This window comes from Myxocyprinus asiaticus, chromosome 14 (genome assembly GCF_019703515.2).
Source record: "Myxocyprinus asiaticus isolate MX2 ecotype Aquarium Trade chromosome 14, UBuf_Myxa_2, whole genome shotgun sequence".
NCBI lineage: Eukaryota > Metazoa > Chordata > Actinopteri > Cypriniformes > Catostomidae > Myxocyprinus > Myxocyprinus asiaticus.
The window spans coordinates 21,076,641-21,103,865 of NC_059357.1; the positions used below are offsets into that span (position 1 = coordinate 21,076,641).

Genomic DNA, 27,225 nt, shown 5'->3' on the forward strand with positions numbered 1-27,225 from the left:
GAAAAAAGAGGAAAAGAGGCCATGGCTGGGCTAGCCTGTCCCTATTTTTTGGGAAGTCGACTTGTTCCCGAAGGTCCGTTCGACGCTCATAAGAGCATTGGGGGAGGTTACGTGATGGCCTGGTGCGCTGGCTACGAGGCACACAGCGGTCTGCCCGTCTCGCAACGCCAGTCCACGTAACACAGTTCAGCTAGTTGTGGCATTTTGTATAGAGACCCCTAGTGTCACTACATCGACACAACGTCGAGTGAGTGACAGATAGGGAACATCCTGGTTACATTCGTAACCTCCGTTCCCTGATGGAGGGAATGAGATGTTGTGTTCCTCTTGCCACAATGCTGAACTACCCGCTGAAATGGCCGGGACCTTGTCTTGGCTCCTCAGCACAAAACCTGAATGAGTGGTTGCATACCAGCTCCTTTTATACCCATATGTCCGGGGGAGTGGCATGTAAATTTCACTCGCCAATTCCCATTGGCCTTTTTTCAAAAGGGTGATTGGGGCTCCCAAGAGTGACCCCTAGTGTCACTACATCGACACAACGTCTCGTTCCCTCCATCACAAAAGTAAACAGGATGTTTTGGCCTAAAGGCCTCCTTAAAACTTCAATGTATACGGTTATGACTGGCTAACATCATGTAGCCCCTCGAATAGAGCCATTTTTTTAAACTCAATCGGAAGAAAAGCACCAAAACATCATAAAACTAAATGTCTGGGTTTACACATTATGCATATTCAACACATTGCATCCGAATATATTAAACTGTTCATCTCAAGCACAACTGTTAACACTCATACCCTGTCTAAACCGGATGCGAGAGTCACGACAAATGCAATAGAACCCATTATAATCAATGATGCTGTCTACCATGGAAGCATCCATGGCGGTGCGGCGCGTTGTGTCGAGTTGCATTGCGGCAACGGTAAATAGGTGTCCCATTCCATTTTGTGCTGCTACTACTGCCAACAACACAAATAAATGGTTAAGAAAGCTTGTGTCCACGTGCCTGATTTAGAGAGCCTCAAGCCGTTGCGTTGCATTAATGGACGCTGCAGGTTTAAACAGGATGCCAGCACTATAAACTATCAAACAGTCAGGACATATGAAATATTCATGAATGAAACGATTTACTCATGGTTTTTGTGGGGTTTTTTGGGTCCAAGTGTTTCCCCATCCTTCAATAACAGTTCCTTTGCAACGCTTGAATCATATTATGACTGGTATGATATGATTCGAACATACAAAATATGCTGAAGACTCATCCACATCCATTTTCCAGTATCATTCCATCATGTTTTCATATACCAACAACTAAAAATAGCGCAGATCTGCGAAATAACGCGTCCATGACGAACAAGAGGCAGCAGCTAAATGAAAGAGAACTGCTTCTCCCTTACAGAGTTGTATCTTTACACTGCGTCTTTTAAGAGCGGCACGAGATATGTATCAAGTGGTCAAAGATATCTGTCTAGTGCATGAATATATTCAAAAATAATCCGAAATAGTCCAGATGGGTCCCCTTTGGTGTTATGTTTGTAATAGTTAGCCACGCAAGGCCTGCTCTTTTGACTTGATATGCACGCCAGTGGGCGTGGCCAAGGGTGCAATGACGCATGTTGTGGGATGTGTAAATGCAAATGAGCAATGTTTCGTGACATCAAGAACAGAAATATTTCAAAACGAGATGTTTCAGAAAGGTGGCAACTATAAATGCTCTTTTTAAGCTGGGAGGAAGTTTTGAGTTCTGAAATTTACAGTTTGTTTTTATAGTACAATTACCTCTTATATGTATAAATATTAAGGAAAATTTGATTCTCCATTTCATGACCACTTTAACTAGTTTGGCTAGGCACCTTATATCCATTAAAGACTAATCTTAAAGGGTTAGTTAACTCAAATTGTTCCGAACCCATGTGACTTTTTTTTCCATGTAACCCAAAAGGAGAAATTTTGAAGATAGCAGACGGTGCTCTTGTTTTCCATAAATGAAAGTCAGTTAAATGTTCAACAAGCACCTATGTACAGTAGGTGTGCTGTTTGGGTGTCCACATACACTACCGGTCAAAAGTTTTGAAACACTTACTCATTCTTTATTATATTATTTTTTTCACATTTTAGAATAATAGTAAAGTTATCAAAACTATGGAATAACATAAATAGAACTATGGGAATTATGTTGTGACTAAAAAAATCCAAAATAAATCAAAACTGTTATATTTTAGCATCTTCAAAGTAGTCATCCTTTGCCTAGATTTTGCAGAAATGTACTCTTGGCATTTTCTCAACCAACTTCTTGAGGTATCAACCTAGGATGCTTTTTAAACAGTATTGAAGGAGTTCCCATCTATGTTGGGCACATATTGGCTGCTTTTCTTTATTATTTGGTCCAAGTCATCAATTTCAAAAACATTTTTTTGTTTTTTATTAAATTTTAGTTTTATAATGAAATAAATTAATATGGTGGCACAATTATATTTTTGTCTACAAAACTAATATCAAACATTTAAGCATAGGCCTTCAGATCAAAAGATTTTTAAGATCATGAGAAACATTTCAGTCAAGTGTTTCAAAACTTTTGACCGGTAGTGTACTTTTGACCATATAAAGTATCTTTGTGTTGGTTCAGTAGTTTTGTTTGACAGTAGTATGCCGCACACCATTTGCTTTTAGTTGTAAACCCAGCTTTTCCCACAAATTAGGGGCACAAAGCTCAGTAACCAGTTGATAAACAGGAAGAAAATGTTTAAATTAATTACATAAAGCATGCAATCTGTGAGAATGAGGGTTTGAGCTGAGTGTCCATAATGAATGCGAGTGTGATGGATTCTGTGATGTTCTCTTTTAAAAGGACAGCCCAACGAAGAGACACCAGTGGAATATGTGAATGTTACTATCAACACTGAGCATAAAGTTACTGACCATTATATTGTCCAGGAAAAACTGGGAGTGTAAGTATCTGTACTCAGATGGAAGGTGTACATGTTCCTGCATGCATGCTTGCTTCAAAAAGAGATAACAACCCCAACAACTGACTCTGATTCCCAGAAAAATGCCTAGATAAATAATAATGTTTACTCAAAGATATTCTAAGTAAGATGACTCAAAAAGAAAATAAGAAGTTAATGGTTGGTAAATTTCCTGTGGAAATTACATAATCCCTCACATATTCATAGTTATTCACACACTTAAGAGGTAGAATAATATAAGTGTTTTTAAGTTTGAAGTGTTTTAAGCACACTTAATCCTCAAAATTGAATAGACGAAAAGCCAGGACATTGAGGAATAATAATCACTTAATTTAGGTCAAATTCCTAAATTTGATATTAATTCCAATTACTTCTGGTTTACAAGCATGTTATCATGGTCCCATTTTGAATATCTCAACAGAGGGAAGTTTGGGCAGGTGTTTCGGATGACCCACAAGGAGACAGGTCGTGTATGCGCTGGAAAGTTCTATAAGGGACGGCGAGCAAAGGAGAGAGAGGCGGCGAGGAAAGAAATAGAGCTAATGAATTTCTTGCACCATTCTAAACTGGTGCAGTGTCTCGCCGCATATGACAACAAACCTGAGATGGTCATGGTGATGGAGTAGTAAGTATCCTGACTGTGGATGTTTTGAAGCAGGTAACGAGTGATTGGTTGGTAAATCGTGCTTAATACAGATGTACAATATTACAATTGGGTTTTAGTGGCATGTAAAAAAAAAACAAAGATAAATAATATAAAGTCAAAGTTTCGAGAATAAAGTCGTAAAATTATGAGATTAGTAATATTTTGAGTGAAATCGTAGCATTACAAGATAATGTCTAAGTAACGTTACAAGAAGTCGTAATGTACATGGCACTAAAACTGCATTGTACAATACAGACATTTAGTGTATAATTATATTTTTATCTGAACGTGTTTTAAAGACACCATTAAAATGTTTGATTCACAAGTTTGCTGGTCCATCTAGTTCTTGAATTGGTAATGGTAAACAGATTTGTAAGAGTTAACAATTTTGGCTTATTGTCCATACAGGAGGGGCTCAAGCATGAGGCTTGACTGTAGCTCTAAATTCCCCTCCTAGACTGCTAAATTGAAGTTAGCTAAGATTAAAAATTAAGGTGGAGTTGGGTTGGTGGAGGAATGCTAGAAGAATTGTCAAGGAAGTGAGGTAAGCAGCCACTTATATGTGCTTGTGTTGTGATAAACTGGACAAAATTGACAAGCTCCTCCCGAACCTTTGTTAAGAACTCCATCAAACACCAATTTCTTTCCTATGACATATTTCTTATTTAAACAGGAAGCTGGGGTGGGACATAGTTAAAAATAATAATAATAAAAAAATAATAATAATAATTCTAAATAGCTAATTGCCTTTAGTTTATGGGTAACACTTTACAATAAGGTTCCATTTGTTAACATTAGTTAACATAATTAGTTAACATGAACTAATAAATGAGCTAACATTTATTGATTTTAGTTAAAGCTGCACTACGTAACTTTGTGCTCTCTAGCGACATCTGTGGTTGAAATTTAAAATCGCGGCGGCCCATTTCAGCTAATCGCGGCCCATTCGCCATGTTTCGCGGCCGGCCTACAGGGAAAGTCCCGGTTCTCCCGATGGCCAGTCCGCCCCTGCTGGAAGATATTCCGAGCCGGAGTTATAACGTACTATTCATGTTGATATAATTCTTTTATACAATTAAACAATTAAACATTTAAAAATGAAATATTACTTGCTTTTATGAAGATAAACAACACTCTTATTTACATATTCTAATGAATGAATTGTACTCAACGCGCTTTTACATAGAGAACAGGGGACTCTCCTGAATCACCACCAGATACAAGTATATTTTAATATGATTATTGAAGTATTTCATTGACTATTAATGTTTGTATTGTACTGTACTGTGAAACTCGTGATACTGCTGATTCGAGTTCAGTGTAAGACTTCATTATTTTTACATTATTAACCTTGTCAACGAAATCAGTGATGAAAACGTTTGTTGATGAAAGTTTTTTTTTTTTTTTATTTCGTCAACGATAACGAAAACAAGACGAAAAAGGCACATCATGAAGATTATTAAATTATTTTATTAAAGCATACTCTTGACAAAAATATGATGATAAAAATTATACTGCAAGATATTAACAGTGCAAGATATAAACAGAAGAAGAAACATAAAGCGACTGATACTAAAGGTTGTAGCCTTTAGCCTCCTTGTTAGCGCGCTCGCCTCCCATGTCGGAGACACCCGTTTGAATCCCGCTTGGAGCGGATTGAGCAGAACCGGTTACACATAACTTGCGTTGTGAATACACTGTTTCCATAAGAAACACACTACACGCAATGCGTCCTTTCATGGAAAATTAATAAGTCTCTGAAGCATGAAGAATTCAGAGTACAGTAGGCCAACTTCTAAAAAGTAGCTAATACTTCAGTCTATTCGTTATTATTTCAGGAGCTCAGGTTTTTCACAACATGGACAGTATATATATTTATACTGTATGTATGATACGTTTACATTAGAAAATGTTTATAATTTTTTTTTCTAAATATTTGAATATTTGATTAAAGTTTGGTCTGTTACAATTTGACACTTTTTCGTCCATTTTGCACGTCATCAAGTCAAATATATTATTTTCGTTGAGTAAATTTTTTATTTATTTTTTTCATTTTTGTAAAACTGACTAAAATGTATTAATATAACGATCAAATATTGCCTATTTTTAAAGGACGTTTTTGTCAAAAGACTAAAACTGTGACTAAAAGGAAAAAATGAACATGGCAGTTGATTAAGCAAGTGAAACTGTAGGCCTAATATCACTGTAAACTAAAAACATAAAACGAGCAATAATGGGGATAAAATATACTTTATTAAACAAGAAAATAATATGTACAAGAAGTCCATTTCAGAAGTCATATGTATTAGTAAACATGCACAGTAACTTCCCTTGATCACGATTGGTAAACACACGATTAATGTTCGATTCATAAATGCATTACCCCTAACAGACAACATACTGTATCCAATTCCAAGCATTATAGCAGGTAAAGAACTTCACCAAACGGATAACAGATAAACATCCATCCAGACTGCAGCAATGCCATCCTGAACTGTGTGATTGTGACTGACTGAACTGGACAGCGTCCTCTGCCGGAACACATGACAGCCGGCACTTCTTTCCTGTGTTTACGAGGTCATGACGCAAAGAGGAACGAAATAAGCCAGCAATTTCACGCCAAATCCGACAGCTCAAAATACAAATTATTTTAATAGGCTTACCAAAATGAATCGGGGTAAGGTAAGGACATTGATTTGACTGTTTATGCACTCAATCAGTAAAGGTAATTTGTTAGTTTTTAACCAAAATATCTTACATAGTGCAGCTTTAATGTTAATTTTAACATATACAAATACATTTTTCAAATGAAAAGTTGTATAAGTTAACATAAGCTAAGATTAGTTAATGCACTATGAATTAACATAAACTAACAATGAACAATTGTATTTTTATTAACTAACATTAACAAAGATTAATAAATGCTGTAAAGATATATATAGTTAATGGTTTGTTCATGATATCTTAACTAATGTTAACAAATATAACCTTGTAAAGTGTTACCAGTTTATGTCACAGCCTGGCAAAACAATACTTTGCTATTTTCTATTGCTAGATGATATTAGGGGAAGGGGACAATGTCATTCTAGAGAACTTTGTATTGAATAAAAATGTATTTACACTCCTGCATACAAGATGAGTCATAAGTATTTCTGGTCCACTTTTATTGAAGAGAAAGACTGTACATTTTAATGCTTAAACCTGATAAAAGTTTATTTTGTCAACTTGTAGGAGTATTCTAGTATTTAGATAGCCACAAAGCCACAAAAGTCCAGTTATTATTTCATGGAGTCTTTAAAAGCAAATGTAGTATTATTGATATGTGACAGATCATTTAATTTGCTAGTTTTGTTCTGAGAATAATATACAGAATGAAGAGATGCCAGCAGGTTTCATGCAATTATTTCTGCAACAACAACAAAATTTTGGTCATTACAGTATTTTGGTACTTAACACAGTGTTATTGTATTATGTCTCATGTATGTGTAGTGTTGCTGGTGGTGAGCTGTTTGAGCGTATTGTAGATGATCATTTTGAACACACCGAGGCTTCCAGTGTGGGCTACATGCGTCAGATTCTGGAGGGCATTCATTACATGCACCAGCAGAACATCATCCACCTGGACATCAAACCTGAGAACATTGTCTGTGTAGACAGAACTGGCATTCAAATAAAAATCATTGACTTTGGACTTGCTAGCAAGCTGGGTAAGAATATACTCAGACATTATTGTTCACACAACATGCTAATTATCTATATTTAATAATACAAATATTTTCAAATCCACACTGTTAGTTTCAAGTGGTTTGGGTGAAGTCACAGGTTGTCCAGTAAAACTGAAGGGATGTTTTGTGTTTATACCCTATCACTAACAAAATTTTACCAAAAAAGTACCCTAGTATTGCAAGGGTTTTTTTGGATACGGTACCATGATACTTGTTTTTTTACATGTACCATGGTATTCTTTAAAGTGCACTCACACTATGAACCCAATAAAGTTCCCGACGTGGTTTTCTGCTGGTGTAGCCAATCCGCCTCAAGGTTCGACATGTTGTGCATTTTGAAATGCTGTTCTGCTCACTACAATTGTATAGAGTGGTTATCTGAGTTACTGAAGCCTTTTTGTTTGCTCAAACCAGTTCGGCCATTCTCCATTGACCTCTCTCATCAACAAGGCATTACCGTCTGCAGAACTGCCACTCACTGGATGTTTTTTGTTTTTGGCACAATTCTGAGTAAACGCTAGAGACTGTTGTGCGTAAAAATCCCAGGAGATCAGCAGTTACAGAAATACTCAAACCAGCCTGTCTGGCACCAACAATCATGTCACGGTCTTAACCACTAAGGTCATATTTTTCCCCCATTCTGATGGTTGATGTGAACATTAACCGAAGCTCCTGGCCCGTATCTGCAAGATTTTATGCATTGCACTGCTGCCACATGATTGGCTGATTAGATAATCGCATGAATAAGTAGGTGCACAGGTGTTCGTAATAAAGTGCTCAGTGAGTGTATATTAGAAAACCATCTACAGTAAATACCATGATATATTAATTTGAAAATTATTCAGTACAGTGCATTACAATCTGATACCATCAGTGTACCGTGGTACCACCACAATGCTTTTTGTTAGTACAGAATCTCGAAATAAAGTATATATGTGTGTGTGGGTGTGTTTGTGTGTATGTTTGCTTGATATGTACCTAAGACCCCTCAACACCTTTGAAGGTGATGCATGGCACTCCAGAATTTGTTGCTCCAGAAGTCATCAACTTTGAGGCTGTCACTATTGCCACTGACATGTGGAGCATTGGAGTCATCTGCTACATCCTGTGAGTAACAACACTATCACTGTATGTTGCCTCATGTTGTATGTTGTTCACTGCTGTAATGCCGAGGACAGTTCTTGCTGCCCCCTAGTGGTGAATCATGCACTGGCGTTTGTTCCCATGTAGGCTGAGCGGTGAATCTCCATTCCAAGGTGAAAGTGACACAGAGACTCTGGCTCTTGTAACAGCAGCGCAGTGGGAGTTTGATGAGGAGAGCTTTGAGGAGATCACTGACTTGGCAAAGGATTTCATTAGCTGTCTGCTCAGCAAAGATGTCAGGTTCAAAAATATCCATCTCTTTCCTTACCTCACAAATACATTTAGTATATAAACATAATGAACATGAGTCCACAGACATTCATACTCAGCTTAGTTGTCTGTTTACTCTGTGTTGGTAACAGACGTAGGATGTCATGTAAAGATGCCTTGGCTCATGCCTGGCTGGCATTTGAGAGTGTAGACAACACCAGCAGCACCACCAAAAACCTCTCCAAAGACAAGATGAAGAAATTCCTGACAAGGCAAAAATGGAAGGTAATCTAGTAATAGGGCAGTGTTGAATAACAATGCACATACCAGACCATCACTGTAAATTAGTAAATGCAAGATGAGCCATCAATATTTTTGATACATTCTCCTGGAAGAGTAAGACTCTGAATTTGAAATGCATATATATCTGCTATAAGTTATTTATAGCAGATGAAGATGTCCTCGAAGCTAACAGATATGGAGTAAAAGCCACAAAACTCACAATTTAATTTTATGGAATCTGTTCCAAAACATAGTGAGCTGCCTCGCAGGCTCCTGCCTTCATAGACAGCTGCCTTTTATGATAGCATTTTAACTGAAATGGAGCCTCGTAATCAGTGCCGGTCCTAGACTTTTGGGGGCCCTAAGCAAAATTGCGTGAGGGGGCCCCTGTCAGTAAGTTCGTAACACTACTTATCTACCAATCCTTTGGCAACGTCACATCTATGTAATACACGGAAGTGGTGGCAAAAACCGTTTTCAAGCTGTAAAATGTTATCGGATTCCATTGTTGAAAAATTACTTAGAGGGCTGTGGCTTCAATCCATCAGCATAGCTCACTGGACAGAGGAGATCATTTCAACTCATGGCACTGCAGCAAACATTATAGCAAACATTGTTACAGGTATGTTATTTACTCATATCATTATTATAATTGTATAGCTAAAAATATTTGTGTATTTGTGATGGTTTTGTGTCGTACTTTAATGTAATCGTCTAATCTGCCAAATCTAACACAACAGTTTGCCAGCTTTCTGCCACCACTTACTGCGCATGGATCGGGGGCCCTAAGCAACTTGCTTAGTTTGCCTATAGGGAGGACTGGCACTGCTCACAATTGAGCAATTTGGAACACTTCATAGGCAGCAACTCTGTGTGCTGTTCACATAGTGCATGGGAGACTTGACTCCCAATTGATTTTAATACACGTGATGCGAGAGGAATGGTGCGATACTCTAAAGACCTAGATACACGTGAGCCTGTCAAAGTATACTCCATATATCTTTGCGTGCATACACAGGCGATTGGCGCATGAACGCTATGACTGCTGTGAGACACCGGACTTTCTCTTCAGGAGATTAGACCCATAAAAATGTCTTTATATTCCTTCAGACTCGAGTTATACAAACGCAGGTATCTCCAGACCTCCTCACACATGCGCTCTTGACTTGCACATCCACTGTTGTTTTTACCTTCATCTCCTGATGTTTTATCTTCTTCTAGCGCTTCTTCGTGACAGCAACAGCTCAAATGTGATTTTTGCCACCTTGTGGACCCACTAATTAGTGCAAATTACTCCAGGTGCATGCGCATACAAAGACTCGCGGTTAGAAAAGTCGGGCTGCAGGCGTTCAGTGCTCAAGCACTTTTGGCTTAATGAGCAAAAATATACATAGCACACACTCATTTTTGGGTAAAATAGTCACTTTTCTATTATTTTAAAGCTAAAGTGTGTAATTTCTGTGCCACTAGTGTCACTGAATGGAATTGCAAAAATAAACATTGTTTTCAAACAGCCTTCTAAATAGACCCCCTTCTGCTGGTGATCAAACAAACAGATAGTCCCTCCCCCAACTCACAGCATCAGAGTCAATGTCCACATTTTTGTTTGCTGTTTACACAGTCTAGTGCTGTCACAGGGACCGGTGAGATATCTCAGGATACTCACTTCAGTGTAATCTTTCAGGGAGAAGGAACATTTTCTGCTCATCATTCTATAAAAATAAAAAAAAATGGCTTACAGCACCTTTAAGTATTGAATGGATTATAAGTATATTTGTAATCATAATTTTTCTTGCTTCATCCGCCATTCTTCCCAGAGAAGGATACATACATTATGATGTTTCCTTAGAATTTGGCCAAAATGAGGTATCTTAGGAGGCAGCATAGTTAAGGTACCTACCTTTTGGAATAGCCTTCGTGTCAAGAGCTATGATGCCTTAAAATGCTGTCTCCGGAGGCATTCCATTAGGTTTCGGAACAGACCCTTAAGAAAGTTATTCTTACTCTCCCGGCTCTGTCTTTCAGAAAACAGGCAAAGCTTTGCTGGCTCTGAAGAGGATGGCCATATTGTCTAAACCAGAGGGTGCTGCGTGCCTGAGCCCTGTAGATGGTAAGAAAGAAAACAAACATGAAAGATTTTGTTTTTTAGTTTAAGTGCTTAAAATATTGATTTTATAGAAAGATTATAATATACCATTAAAATCAACAACTGTTGACAACTGTGGCAGCTTTATGCTTGTCACATTTCTAACTGAATATGCCAAAAGTTTTTGGTGTATTGTAATATATATTTTTGCAGTCTTCAGTACACATAGTTTAAGACAGTCTTCTGGCTCTTGTGTATTGTAGAGACCGAGCAGGCACTGAATTCTTTGGAGCTGAAACTGCAGTGTAAACCGGAGTTCAGTAAGACTCTGTCTGACATGACTGTCCTACAGGGCTCCATCGCCAAACTCTCCTGTCTCATTACAGGTTAGGACACACCGATGGAGATCATTTACCTTCTTAAAATCAGCCTTGTATAATTTCTAACTGATATTTCTAAGCTAAACTGTGTAAAATTGTGCTGCCACGAGAATGAGATATTAATCAGGGCTTGGGACAAAATGCCACCGAAGTGACAGAAATGTCCCTCATATTTAAAATGCGGGGACACAAAATGCAATGAATGCAATGATTTCCTCCTGTTATTTAACATTTGATATTAATTCTATTCTAGGCCTATCCAGTCGTGTAATCTTATTTATATATGATTTGAAGAAAAAATAAATGCCTTCACTTAAAAGATCCCCCTGAAAATTAATTCCAAAGGTCAAATATTTCCCTTTAGTAAAATAAGTTACTTTCTGACACTGGCTCCCAGTGTTTTTTAGTTTTTTAAGTTTTTGTTTTCCTGTTCTCTCTCATAAAATGACATGTTCTAAAAAGACATGTGCTTTCATGTCCTTTCCTCCTCTTTCCTTCTCTGTTATCATTTGTACACTCCCTAGAAACATACCCTCTCTCACCTTGCAAAACTTCTGAACTGCAGTCTTTGTATTTCAGGTTACCCTGACCCGGAGGTGGTGTGGTTAAAGGAGAATGAGCTGTTGGAGTTGCAGGAGGGTTGTGTGACGGTGGATTATGAGGAGAATGGCAGCTGTACTCTCACTCTAGAGAACGTCTCTCTGCACCACAGTGGCCTGTATTCCTGCAGAGCCACCAATGTACACGGGGAGGCGCTGTGCTCTGCTACACTTATAGTAGAAGAGAAAGACGGTTTATAAATTCATAATTGCACACAAACAATTACAGATTTACTATGCATTACTACACACACAAAACAGATAGATTCACACACCAAATAGATTAAAGTATATTGATGCAATATACATGCTGATATAATTGTGGATTCAGTGTTAAAACTGTAATAAAAAAAATCTAATTGATGTTATAGTCATTAATTATTATTTATGCTCATGAGCATGCACCAACCATCAAGTCACACTTCTCTGAATGTCATTGCATTAGATAATATCAAACCAACTAAGTAACAACTGCAAAAAAATAAAAAATAAAATAAAAAAATTATCTCATCATTTACTCACAATCATGCCATCCCTGATGTGAACACAAACGAAGATTTTTAAAAGAATATTTCAGCTCTGTAGGTCCATACAATGCAAGTGAATGGTGACCAAAATTTTGAAGCTCCAAAAAGCACATACAGGCAGCATAAACGTAGTCCATATGATCCCAGTGTTTTAATCCGTCTTCTAAAGTGATCTAATAAATTTTTGGTGAGAACAGAATAAAATATAACTCCTTTTTCACTGTATATCTTGTCATTGTAGTCTCTAGGCACAATCATGATTTCAGATCAATTACACTTCCTAGTGTTTGATGCATGCGCAGAGTGTTAAATGGCTCTAGGAAGTGTAATCGAGCTTGATATCATTATCGGCAAGAATTTATAGTGAAAAGGAGTTATGTTTTGATCTGTTCTCACCTAAAACCAATTGGATCGCTTCAGAAGACATGGATTAAACCACTGGAGTCATATGGATTTTATGCAGCCTTTATCTGCTTTTCGGAACATCAAAGTTTTGGTCACCATTCAGTTGCATTGTGTGGACCTACAGAGTTGAGATATTTTCCTAAAAGTCTTTGTTTGTGTTCTGCAGAAGAAAGAAAGTCATACACATCTGGGATGGCATGAGGGTGAGTAAATGATGACAGAATTTTCATTTATGGGTGAACTATTCTTTTAAGGATCTGGGGCCATAAGGAAAATAAAAAAAGACAGTTTTATTGATGTCAAGACAGACTGTTCAATGGGCCTAGAGACGGTAATTAAAATGCACAATATTGTTAATGTGGGCACATCAAAATACCATAAATAATTCTAAATAACCTTTTAGCATAATTGTTTATTTTTTCTGATCGCACGGTAGTTTTTCTTTCCATCAACGAATCAAAAATTCGCAACACTGTGTGTATGCGGCATAAATGACACATGGGCATTCTGATGTAAACAAAACCAACATGGACGAGAAGCAGGGCTGAAGGAGGAACACACAGCCGACCCTTTATCTGCCTTCTAAAAATGTTAAGTCGGAAGTGTGGAAGTATTTTGGGTTCCATAAACATGCAAAGGGATTATTGGTCGAAGATGGTCTCCTTTGTGTAAAACATGGTAGAAATGTGGCAGCAAAACACGGGGACACCTTCAACATTTTCGCTCATCTGCAGGACAGTCATGCTGTGCAATTCAAGGTAAGTTGTGACAGTTCTGCTCGTTTTTCCAAACTGTTTTATTTTTTTTATTTTTTATTTTTATTATTGAGAGACAACCAGGGCCGTAATCACCATAGAAATTGAGGGGGACATGTGCCCCCAAATATTAATAATAGTGGTCTACTGATATGGGGTTGTTCCATCCAATATCCAATGGCTGATTATTAAATTATTACATATGGTCCCCCTCAATCCTGTTGATACTGTCACATGCCTAGTTCCATGTCAATTTAAAAGACAATTAAAATCCTCATACACTTAAATAACATTGTTAGCAATGTTTGATAGCAATTTCCTTCATCAGTTCAAAGGCATAAATGCTTTACCTGCCAGAAAGTAATTATGATGTCATAACACAGGGTCATTTTGTGGTCATCTAACACTCAGGATTTGAATATAAGCTAGACAATAAAATGTTGCATTCTCTTGTTACTAAAGTATTTGCTTGACATGGAAAAGTACATTAAGCGGACCATTAAAAGCAGTATTTTGTGACAGTTCTGGTTGATCAATAGGCATCAGACAATAATCAAATTAAACCATACATTTGCTTAATCTGTTTGGATGTTGGATGCTATTTATGTAAAGCTAGTTTAAAAAGGTGTATATTTCAACATGTAGCATGTCAGAATAGCAGATAATACAAGTAATATGTCATCATTTGTTTCTGTGTTGACACATTTCCACACAGTTCTTCAATAAACTGAAATGTCCCTCTCATTTTGGTATGTCATGTTAATTTTCCTACAATGTGCATTTGAAATGTACAGGAAAGAAATAAACTATGGTCAATTCAAGTATTAAACCTTCCATTTTCATGTAAAACTTGTGTAATTTCATGGAAAATGTGTAATACATAATGGCGATCAGTCAAATCTGAATCATTGTCAATTTTAAACTAAAATTGTGTGAAAAATGTTGTCCTGAATTTCAGTGGCATTCAGTGGCAATGAAGACAAATTAACTAATAATTTGTAACCAATAACTAATAAAATTTTCCTCCCTACTATTAACATTAAACCTAAACCTAACCATTAGTGACATAAAAAGTAAATGTGACATAAACGAATGACTTGTACACAAATTATTGCACTGCAAAGGATCCCTCTGTCAAGCTCCTGAAGTTTGCAGATGACACCACGGTCATTGGCCTAATCCGCGATAGTAATGAGTCTGCATACAGATGGGAGGTTGAACAGCTGGCTGTCTGGTGCGGCCCATACAATAGCTGAAGCAACCACCAGACTGATCTCACAGTGAAATCGGAAAGAGTTGGTTGACTTTTCTTTAGCTAAAATCAGTCTGTGCTTACCGAAATGCGAAAAACTGCCCCCAATGGCCAAAGTGGTGAGTGCTATTGGACGTATGGGCACATTTGAGCTCCATTTTTTGGGTGTAATATAGCTGTTCAGCCATTACGTCAATTTGTAGGCGAACCTGGAAGTCTAATTTTCCATGGGTACCCTCTGGATTTTCCTATGGGTTTTTCTAACAGGGTTTTTATACTTATGTGTAAAATATGTCTGTGGTAAACATTACTTGACGATATATGGATATTTTGTTCTCCAACATAAATTACACACAGTAGAACAAACGTCCACATCTCGTCAAGTAATGTTTACCACAGACATTATTTTTCTCATAAGTTTAAAAACCCCATTAGAAAAACCCATAGGAAAATCCAGAGGGAACCCATGGTGAATTCTCTTCCAGGTTTTTGGACTACAAGCTGAACAGCTCTATGTCCACTGAGAGTTTTTCGCTGTACAGGCTGTAATACAGTGAAGAGGAATGCATATTTTATAAACTGTACCCCCCAACCCAAGCCTCAAACCTAAACCTAACCATCAGTGGAGTAAAAATTTAATGTTAGAGGGGAAAATGTAGCCTCTGAATCGTGCTCGTCACTGATTAAGCTAATGCGATTACTTCCTGGTTTCAACATGGATCTGAACCCGGGTCTCCCACGCTGCTGACTCAACATACTTCTGATCGCAGCACAAGGAAAGGTTAACACACTGGAGCAGATGCAAAAATGTGTAATAGAATATGGCACTTGTCAGTAAGTCGGCATAATGTGTCTGATCCAAGGGAGCTAGAATTCTCAGAAACAACATGACGACTTACCATGTGATCAGGTTGCAATCACTCCATTTTGTGGTGCGTCTATGACACTTTCGGCTCACGTGTCAACTCTTGTGCTCCTTAGGGTTCCATGGCCTTTTGCATTGCAAGTACAACACTAGCTGGGTTTCCATCCAACTATTTTTATGCACTTATTGAAATTGTGCATAAGAAATCCTGAATGGAAATGCTTGATATGCAAATAAACTTTCTAAATTCGCTTAAAATTTAATGCGCAAGGAGGAGGTGGATTTTCTAGAGTTTTGCATTAATTACAATGTGCATTAAGGTGATGGACACAGTTTATTCACAAAACTATGACAAGTTTTGACCATTTGTGCACGTGTTATGAGTGTGCGATAGCATGATGTGACTGGCCCAACGAAAGGACAGTCCTTGGCACACAATTCTTTGAACATAGCTCTTGACATTCATAAGTGTTTAACCCACAGCTAATCTTTAAAGTGGGTCCTCAAAATTCATCAGAACAGTTTTGAACAGTTTTGCAGAGGGTGGCGGCGTGTGGGCATTTCAGCCATTTCAGCAGTCATTATATCAGATATTACACTTATTCTGCTGCGTCTCCTGGCAGTATTTAATAAAGCGAGGTACAATCCTGCAAATAAAACTCTCCCCAAAGCAAGGAGGTAATTTAGCTGCCCCATCAAGACAAGGTGGCTCCGTCAAGATAATGTGCATGACGTAGTAGATGGAAACACACAACGATTCGTATTTTCTTTAGTCACATTTTTCTAAATAAGCTTAAAAAATGCTAAACATTTGATGGAAACCCAGCTACTATCAGTTGAGCAACGGTGCAGTTTTCTTGCACTTGAACAAGCTTGTAAATGTAGTTGGTAATGTTATGCAAACATTAAAATATATCGCCTTACAAGTCATGCACTATAATAAAAGCATTTAGATGTCATTAGATAGCATTGTGTCAGGAACAGGGCGAAAAGTAAATGTTTATGAAATGATAATCTGCCTGTTTACTCATGATTTGAGTGAATGGAAATAAAAGTCATTGAGTTCGTTTACATGCATGATCTAACACGATTATGCTCAATAAGCTGATCATGAATACGCTGATCATGTATACGCCTTAATGACTTGCCTTCCTTCATCGGGGTTAGGTCATAAATGATTTAAGCAAAAACTGATTGACAGATTTTGGCCCATTATCCTGATTTCACTCTGTATGTAAACACCTTTACCAGTGTAAGATCTGAGGAGCTCGGAAACAGAAGAAGAGTAAAAGAAATTATACAGAGAGGCCCCCGAATTTCTTCAACATCATAAATTAAAGACTTGTCCCTGCTGACATCCAAAAGTCTACCAAAATGGGCGTAGATGAGTTAAAATGCCTGAAAAGAGTCCACAAAAACTGCTCTGTTGAGTGTCAACTCTCTTCCAGAACAAAAGAACGATTTTAACTCTCAGCTGAAGGAACAACTTTTCCCCAAAACCCCAATCAGAACCAGTCTTTGTCTTTTGATTTAACCAATTTGCTACAATTAATGGATGAATATGGGAGCACGAGACATTCTCTGTGGAAGCACGACCATCACATGCTAAAACTCCTTGTTCAAGTCAGGATAAAAGTATGTTCACTTTTGAGTGGGAAAACTGACAAACCTTAAGAACAAAGACTATTTAATCACCTTCAGAAGAAGGGATGGCGAGATGATCACATGGTATCTGAAAAGCTGCCTCTGATTGGCTTAGAGCCTCTTCGGGGTGTAACCAGGTTAAAAAGACCAGCCAAACCCCTCCTCGAAAAGAGTTCTCTTCTCTGCGCTATGACTTACACAACTGACTACAAAAGCCCTGCCTGAGATTTCTAATCTGATCATTTGTCATTTATCCTTCATATAATGGTGGTCGAACTTGGCCAAGATTCCAAAAACTAATTCCATTATACAATTCTTATATATTATTGGTGATGAATGCTGGCAGTTGTAAATATACTGTAACAAAAATGTCTCTTGCTTATTGGAAAGGAGGAGGCAGGAACCGGATGAACAGTCACGAAGACTTTTAATCAGACACAACACAAACACTGACGCACACACACAACTCTGCGTACATCTCTCTCTCTCTTTCTCTCTCTCGAACTGGCATCTCCAGCTCCTCTTTATCCCTCTCCTGGCTGATTGGGATGATTCAGCACCAGGCGTCCATCTTTACAGCCCGGCCATGCCCTCCTTCTCGTTACATACCCCCAATGCCCGATTCAGGCCGGGCAACCATCTGGCCTTATTTACACCCCCCCCACCCCCCATTCCTGGAGGGGAGGTGTTGCCCTTCCGGCCATTCCACCACCGGCTGGTCTTCCACACCTCCTGGGAACATGAGCAGGATGAGAGGAGGGTGAGGGGAGAGAGAGTGAGCGGGAGAGCCCGAGAAAGAGAGAGAGGAGAGAGAAAAGAAAAATATGCCAGACAGCAGCGGGCTCCTACACCCCCTGGCGGACCATATCGGTAGCCCATTGACGAACCGCTCCAGTACCACCAGATCGTGTATCCTCAGCATCACATTCTTATGCCAGCAGCGAGGTCTCCAGGGTAGCTTGGTCCTCCTCCAAAGTCCCGGGTTTCGGCACCAGTGTAACAAAAAGTTCTCTTGCTTATCGGAAAGGAGGAAGGGGAACCGGATGAACAATCACAAAGACTTTTAATCAGACACAACACAAACACTGATGCACACACACAACTCCATGTGCATCTCTCTCTCTCGAACTGGCATCTCTGGCTCCTCATTATCCCTCTCCCAGTTGATTGGGATGATTCAGCACCAGGCGTCCATCCTTATGGCCCGGCCATGCCCTCCTCCTCGTCACAGATACAGGTACCCTGCCACAGAGTTGCTCGTTTCCTACACCAGTGTTCTTACCATCTTATCCAGTGTTCACAAGTGTTGTGTGCACTACTGTTTACATTTTGACGTAAAATTAGGGAATAATCTGATGATTTCAAAACTCATGTAAACGCGTTGTCTTGCATTGTCTGATTTTTTTATTTAACTGATTTTGAGTAGTTATTAGCATATTGGTGTACATGTAAATGCACTCTTGGTTGTTGTAGTGTTCATTTCATCAGGAAACTTACATACAACAAGCCACGTAAGAATCATTTAGCAAAAATGTAGGTATAGTAACGTGATTCTATGTAACCATGTTTTAAATATTGTGTTCTCACCTGCTTATTTTTAAACTTTTACATTTGGTCCCTCCAATATTGTATATTTTGTTACATCCTTGATATGCAGGGCAAAAGTATCATCAGAATAATTGATGATGTTTTGGGTTTGTCTGCCTCGGTGGTATTTGGTACTAAATTAATTTACTTTGGCTGAAACAGGTGTATGTTATGAGGCATAAAGAAGCCTACATCTGTTGGTTTTGCAAATGATCAGTTTGGGAATGACCTATTAAATGCAAATATATCACAGATTGTAGATGTCAGTGACAAAATCATGGACAAAGGTCCCACTATATATTTATATTACAACAGCTTCACCTAGAGCACCAGACTTACCTGCACTCAATTACCTGAGGGACAAGAAATGGAGACATGGGTTTCAAACACCACCTCATTTCTGAGTGTAAATGGGACAAATTTCTCGAAAATTTAATCCCACAATCGGCTTTGCACGGGATCTTACAATACAGATTTGGCCATCCCTGATATCCTAATGGTTGCCATTAATCTGGCCCTCCAATTCCAGGAAACTCATCTTTGTTTTCACTAAGTGAGATCTTCCTTCTTAATATAACCTGCATGTATGTTTTCATCTACACTGGAATTCTGCTGACAACAATTCGGAACCTTGGTGGAGTAACCGGAATCAGAGAGGAATACCTCGCAGCCTTTCACAGTTGCAGCTTGATTGGAGGGTCCTCTCTCTTTGTTGGCATGTCTATAGACTTGTATATGGCTGTGGATCATCCAATAGCGTATGTGGCCTACAAAACTCCTACAAAGCAAAAAATGGCACATATATGCTGTACATTTATTTGGGTGTGTATATGAGTAGGTACCACCCATTAATTATGACTTGTTTTTGTGTCACAATGCCAATTAGTTTTTGTCTGTTGCACACTTGCACTAATTGCTTTACACTCTACTTGGCCAGGAAACAGTGGTAAAACATCAAAACTTGAGAAAACCAAACAGAATGCTATCAGGTTTATTTTTAATTGCTTGATTATATTAACAGCTTACTATCTGCCTACCATCTGTTTATTCATCTACATATCAGTAAAGCAGACTGACTGGGCAAATTTGCCATGTCAAGCTTTACCTCTATTGCTACCAATCAAGATTACTGAGCTGGTAGCACCACTGAACTTTTTCTATATGAGCTAAATATTGTTTGATTATTTTTCAGAATGGTTTGGGACTAACCTAATGGAATGTTATTTTTACTATTTAAAGGATGTCACATCACTCGTAAATTACCTCTTGCAGAGATTGTAAACAAAATAATCCACTTTCCTGTGTAGATTTGGCTTGAACATTGGGTCAATGGAAACATGTTTCCATTGATCATGATATAAATAACCACGGTATAAATAAATATCCTCTGCCTGTGCTAATAGACAAAGACTAAATTAATATCAAATTTAACACTTAATAAAGAAGGACTTAATCTCATAAATGTGAATAATGGCTCTTTTTTTTAACAGAGGACACGTTACATCTTATACATTATGCAGTTTAGTTCTCATTTACTCAAAAAATAAAGAATAGGTGAGACTAGCTGTTTGAGATTGTTTGACTACATTTCAGAATTGTATGGGTCTCTGCTAAAGGTTTATTATTTGTATTATTTAAAGGTTGACAGTTGTACTTCATTTTCTTTTCTTTTTTTCATTTAAATGTACATAAAATTTTATATTTGAACAGGGAACTTGTTACTTGTTAATTTACACATTAGGCACTCATGTTCAATAGGTTGAGTTTGACAACTATTTATTGTACATATTGTTATGTAGGCTATATATTGCATGACCTGTGATAAATGCATGTTTAAATGTCTGAACTGTTTCAGGAATACATTTTTCTATATGGCACTACAAGTGAAAAATTACCTAACTTTTAATGTGGTTTTTCTTGTCTAAATATGTAGAACTGGACTTTTACACATTAAAGATTTTTAAATTATGTAAAAAAATATACGCATTTTTACATCTGATCTGAATCAGAGATTTAAAGACATAAACTGAAATGAAGACCAAGTGCCATTCTGGAGATGAAGACATTGTGGAGAGACACATTAGACAAGTTGACAGTGAATAATTTTTGCTATCTCTAACAAATGTTACAGAAAAAATTGTTTAAGTCAGTGTTCACTCATAAACATGATATAAACTCATCCTGGATGATCTGATCAACCCTTAATGTGAAGATGAATTAAAATTGCTCCTCTATTAAATATATATAAAATAGTTTGTGCTGCCTTCAAGGTAGGGTTACCAGATTCCTGCTTGTGGAAAATGGGGCAGCCCCCTCCCAGCAAAAATTAAATTGACGTATCCTTACCCAGGCATAGATCAATGCGAAGTAGAGGGTGCATCCGCATCTGTAACCGTTGTCACCAATTTTTTTCAGTGTGCGCTTGTCTTTCAAGGGTTTATCATAAAATGTAGAGTAGTCCAATCCAAAATTAAGAAGTATGAAAATCATTGCCTTCATGACTGTTACACTGAGTCGAGATTTATCCGGTGTCCATGCTGCATTCATAAATGAGAACACATGCTCCACAGATTCAGATGTCCCAGGCAGGCATAAAACAAACTTGACGAAATTGGCTAAGAATCTGAAGTTGATGGTCTTGCTCTTCAGCTCACGAAAAACGTCTGTCCATCTCTCAGACACGGCCGTCTTATTCATGTTCCACTCATGATGCGAGGAGTGAAAATGTTTTTCGTGCAAGCCCACTCATCAAAGAGCATGGTTTCGTCAATCAAACTGAGAGCAGGAATTCTGGAGTAGAAGTGTTTTTTCTGTGTTCTCCAATGAGCGGCTCCAATATTGGAGGTAATTTACTGATGCTGAATAAATGTTTCTCACTGCACAAAAGAAATCATCCGCTCGCATGTCACCAGCTTCAACCAGGGCATCCAACTGCTTTTTAATGTCTGAGGGTATGGTCATGAATGTGCAAAGCCACTTCTGTGGCTAATATGTGGTCTTGCTCTACTATCTCCAGTGCACAGTTAAAAGTGGCTGTTTGCTTGAGTGTAAAGCCAATCCAAAGTTTAGTGCAAAGATCGCTGAAAATGTCTCTTAGAAACTTTGGGCAACTTTTGAAATTCTGCACGGCAGACCACTGAATATGTGTAGTATTCTTTCAAGAGTTGGACCGAGAGAGAGGAAACATGTGTTGCCATGCTGCAATAATTTCTAATAGTCCAGCTGCACAAAAGCGAATACGTTGCATATGACAGCTTCAGATTTGGTACGGGCAGAAGAAAATTTAGGATCATACAATTTCTTGATCAATTTCGCAGTGCAGTCAGCCGACCAAAAACTATGGCCATGCACAACAGAATGATAAGCAAAAAGTCCTTCATTTGTGTGCACCTTCTCAGATTCTGAACTTTGCTTCACAAAAAAATCGCTAACACTTGGTGTGGCACACTCTTAGCAGCTTTTTTGTATGAACATGCTTTTTTGTATGAACATGCTGCGTATGAACATGCTTCCTAAAGGGGTCGTGGAAACATTGGGCACATAGTCCGGCCGGGGTCTCAAGACCACGTGAGAACACTCCGGACCGGACTCCAGGCAGGTGTCACTGCCAGAGGACGCCTGCAGGTCCTGAACCCTCTTGATGCATTTCGTGAGCTCAGTCAGGAGGGCCGTCTTCAAAGAGGGGGCTTTCAGCTCAACTGGCTGTAGGGGCTCAAAAGGGGCTCTCCGAAGGCCCAAAAGGACCATGGAGAGATTCTGAGGGAAAGAGGCGTAGCCTAGGATGATTCCGCCACCTGGCACCTTTCAGGAACCTGATAATTAGGTCGTGCTTCCCCAAAGACTTACTGTCCGCTGCGTCGTGGTGCGCCGCCATAGCGGCCACATACACCTTCAAGGTGGAGGGGGACAGCTGCCCCTCCAGCCTCTCCTGCAGGAAAGGAAGCACTGACTGACTGCGCATCTCTGAGGGCCTTCGCCTTGGGAAGAACACCAATTTGCGAACGGACGTCACTTCAGGGCAAAATAGCTGCCTCATAGAGGGAGCCCTGGCCTGAGTGACCGTGTCTACCATTGCCAGTGGTAAGCCACTTAAAATTCCACGTCCCATCCAGGGGCCAGACATGGAGATTCCAGAGGTCTGGGCGCGGGTGCCAGATGGTGCCCCATCCCTGAGAGAGGAGGACCTGCCTCAGGGGAACATGCCAGGGAGGGGCTGAGCATGAGATCTGAGAACCAAGTCTGAGTGGGCCAGTACGGCACCACGAGGGTGACCTGCTCCTCATCCTGTCTGACCTTGCACAAAGTCTGTGCAAGCCAGCTCATTGGGGGGGTGCACATTTGTGCAGCCCCCGGGGCCAGCTGTGTGCCAGCGCATCTGTGCCGAGGGAAGCCCCGTCGGAGAATACCAGAGAGGGCAGTGGGAGGATTCCTGGGAAGCAAACAGGTTTACCTGTACTTCGCCGAATCGACTCCAAAACAGCTGGCCCACCTGGGGGTGGAGTCTCGACTCTTCCCTGAGTGTCACCTGCCGTGACAGCGCATCCACTGTACGGTTCGGGGCGCCTGGGATGTGAGTGGTCCGCAGCAACCTCAGTCGCCACTGACTCCTGAGGAGCAGACAGAGTTGTGGCATGCGACTTGGATGTAAGCCACCTTGGTGGTTTATATACGCCACCGTCACCATGTTGTCTGGCTGGACCAACACGCGATTGCCCTGGAACAATGGCAAAATGCCCATCTCGTGACTCGAGTCTGAAGCCAAGGACATAATATGCCCCAGAAGCCTCTGAAACTGTTTTAGTGGGACAGCCGTACTCCACCTGAATAATTTCAGGCAGTTCAGCACCGACTGTGCGCACTCGCTCGTGAGGCGTGCTATTATGGAGACTGAGTCTAACTCCATCCCACGAAAAGAGATGCTCTGAACCGAGGAGAGCTTGCTCTTTTCCCAGTTGACCCGAAGCCCTAAACGGCTGAGGTGCCTGAGCACCAGGTCCCTGTGTGCACACAACAGGTCTCGAGAGTGAGCTAGAAACAGCCAGTCATCGAGGTAGTTGAGGATGTGAATGCCCACTTCCCTAGCGGGGAAAGGGCTGCCTCCACGACTTTTGTGAAGACAAGAGACGACAGGGACAAGCCGAAGGTGAGGACCTTGTACTGATATGCCCAGCCCTCGAAAGCAAACCGCAGGATGGGTCTGTGTCAAGGTAGAACCGAGACGTGGAGGTACGCGTCCCTCAGGTCTACCGCCGCGAACCAATATGATGCCGGATGCATGCTAAAATGCATTTCTGCATCAGCATCTTGAACGGAAGTCTGTGCAGGGCCCGATTCAGAACTCACAGGTCCAAGATTGGCCGCAACCCACCGCCTTTCTTCGGTACGATGAAGTAAGGGCTGTAAAGCCCTTTCCTCATCTCGGCTGGAGGGACAGGCTCTATCACGTCCTTCTGCAGAGGGGCACGCAGGGTGGCGGCATTCTCGCCCTGCACCGAGGTGAAGCGGATGCCGCTGAATCGGGGCGGGCACATGGCAAACTGAATCGCGTTGCTGAGTCAGATGGTCTTGGACAGCCATCATGATGGGTTGGAAAGCGCTAACCACACGTCCAAGCTCTGGGCAAGGGGAACTAAGGGGACAATTGCGTTTAACGTACCTGTGGGTGGGGCCTCGCAGAGGGAGGGAGCAGGGGACGCCACGTCGAGAAGCCTCAAACTCGTGGCTGTACTGAGGAGGCCCTCGAAGCACTTACCTTGCTCCATTTACCCGGCGTTGGGGGGGTCAGCGACGGGGGAGGAGGGACTTTTTGACCATCCTTGTAGCTCGTCACAACCACCTGGCCGTGGGTGTGAGTGTGATGCGGTCAGAGTTTTGCGGGCAGAGATGCACCGCAACCGCCTTATCCACCTGAGGGATCTCCGCATACCCGTGGGCCACCCCGCCGATGAGGGTAGTGAGAGCAGATGAGCTGGGAAGTCGAGTTTGAGCAGATAAAGGTGCCCTCCAGGACCTCATCAGCTTGTCGTGCACTTCCGGAAAGAAGGTGACCGGGAGGGGGGGGGGGGTTGCTTCTTTTGAGCCTGTTATTTTCAATTAATTGGTCAAACAATGAGATCTGAATCTGTTAGCAATTCAGTTGGAATCATGCAGACAGCTCATTTGGCACTAAATTGAGCAGTAAAAAAAAAAAAAAAAAAGCAAAAAACACTTAAAGAAGTGGATATTTACCTACAATCAACTGAAATCAGACTTTGGCATCATTTGCCAGTGACGAAGAAGGTCTTTAGGTTCAACACCTGCAGTAAGTTCATAAAATAGAGGCTTTTTCTGTTAGAATACTTTTTCTTATCCCATCTTAATATGCAGACAACTCTTAAGTAAGCCATTTGTAGGGTAATTTTCTCGATAACTGTAAAAACTGTGTCTCTGTAATGCTAAAAAAGTTCCTCTGTTTGTTTTGAGGGATCCATCCATAACATGGCGTGAGTTAAGGGCAGTTCAAGGGTCATGGATATTCGGGGCTTGGCCCATACCTCTTCAGATGTGCATACATATGGGGCCATCCTTTGATGAAATATAAAACACTTCATAATAAATGTTTAAATGTTACATCTGTGAGATGTCATTTATCTACTGTAGTACATCTTTAAACATTACAGAAACTAAAATGAAAAGGTCTCACTAACTTTTGTCTCAGTTTCAGATATCCTCGAAGATCAGATGTTGCATGCTTTTAACACTATGTACTTTAAAATGTGATTTAAAAATATAACACAATTTTATTTTTATATAATTGATTTGTTGGGTGCTTTTTAGTTTAGAAGATAGCAGACTAAAATAGGCAAAAATAGGTACTTATGAGGAACAAATAGTTGCTAGAATTACCTAAGTTTGCGAGGTTTATGGCATCATGTTATAAAATAGTTTTGCAAAAAAACACAAATGTCCTGGCTCGTGACTTAAAGTTTACAAATTTCTTGAGCACATCTGTCTATATTACTCTTTTTTTTTTTTTCGGGTTATTAGGGTATGAAACTAACTTTGTTGCTGGTGAATGCACAATTTTACCTTATTACCTTACACACACACATACACACTGTAAACATACAGTATATATATATAGAGAGAGAGAGAGAGAGAGAGAGAGAGAGAGAGAGAGAATATAGTATACAGTATATATACTATTTACTGTACATACAACAGTTAGTTCTGTTCCTCGAATCTGATTGTATGAGAGGCATTCCAAGAGTGCTGATAGCTTACACAATCAGCACTGGTGCGCTTACTGTTTGTATCACTCCACTTGTGTTCATGGTGTTCCAAACTAACATGTAAGAGCAGTGCAGATGTGTAAGAGCAGTAACTGTAGATGTGTGAATTTTCATTCATCTCTGTGACATTAAAGATTTGCGCCAGTAGGTGAAGACAAAAGACCATCTTGTGTGTGCTTTGAGCAAGTTGAGCTGAGGTTGACAAACTGTGTTTTCAGTCAGTGCAGACATTTCCTTGAAGTCATCTGGAATTGTCTCTTACTCAGTGATCACTTGGATTACTACTACACTATAGCTGGGAAATAAGAGTTTCTATAAGTATGTAGTCCCTGTGACACTTGTGCCACCAAAGGGAATTGCAAAAATAAACACTGTTTTCAAAACAGCTTTCCGAATATGGCCCTCGTCTACTGTTGTACAAACAGTCAGATAGTCACAAACTCATGCCATTGGATGAGTAACGTTGTTGGGGTGGGTCTAAGCAGGTCTCTCAAAACAAACATGAATTTTTTAAGTGCCACAGAGACACAGTGTTTACAGTTTTCGAGAAAATTAACCTTTGAATGGCTTATTATAGTTGTCTCTGCATAAAGCTGGTATAGAAGAAAGTATTTTAACCTCCTTGAATCCCCGGTCCACATGCGTTGATATTACGTTTTGGCTTCGCTATAGGCTATGCATAACTTCATTTCATTTCAATCAACTGATCTCAGTTCAGGAGACTCTAGGCTGTCATTAAAGGATTAAAGTTTCAATGCACCGAGTCATGTGACAAAACAATATGGTGCTGATCTCAGCTAAGTTTGTCTTTGGGAGATACATAACTACATCTGGTAAGAAACCTCATTCAGTTTTTAGATTAAAACCTGTTTGAGACCAAA

At 39.7% G+C, this 27,225-nt stretch overlaps 1 protein-coding gene across 13 annotated transcripts in view; it reads left to right on the forward strand.

Moving 5' to 3' along the window:
• The window catches only part of mylk5 (myosin, light chain kinase 5), a 68,374-nt gene extending 55,979 nt beyond the window's left edge, over positions 1-12,395 (forward strand). For 12 of the 13 annotated variants that reach the window (XM_051715965.1, XM_051715962.1, XM_051715967.1 and 9 more), the window contains 9 exons: positions 2,850-2,949; positions 3,389-3,592; positions 7,103-7,320; positions 8,322-8,445; positions 8,569-8,721; positions 8,844-8,976; positions 10,999-11,083; positions 11,323-11,445; positions 12,019-12,395. In XM_051715965.1, coding sequence (XP_051571925.1) covers positions 2,850-2,949; positions 3,389-3,592; positions 7,103-7,320; positions 8,322-8,445; positions 8,569-8,721; positions 8,844-8,976; positions 10,999-11,083; positions 11,323-11,445; positions 12,019-12,239 — 1,361 coding nt within the window. In that variant the 3' untranslated portion in view covers positions 12,240-12,395. Of the gene's footprint in view, positions 1-2,849; positions 2,950-3,388; positions 3,593-7,102; positions 7,321-8,321; positions 8,446-8,568; positions 8,722-8,843; positions 8,977-10,998; positions 11,084-11,322; positions 11,446-12,018 lie in introns of those variants that run through there. The other variant, XM_051715973.1, reaches the window with a different exon arrangement.
• Positions 12,396-27,225: the final 14,830 nt, after the last annotated feature.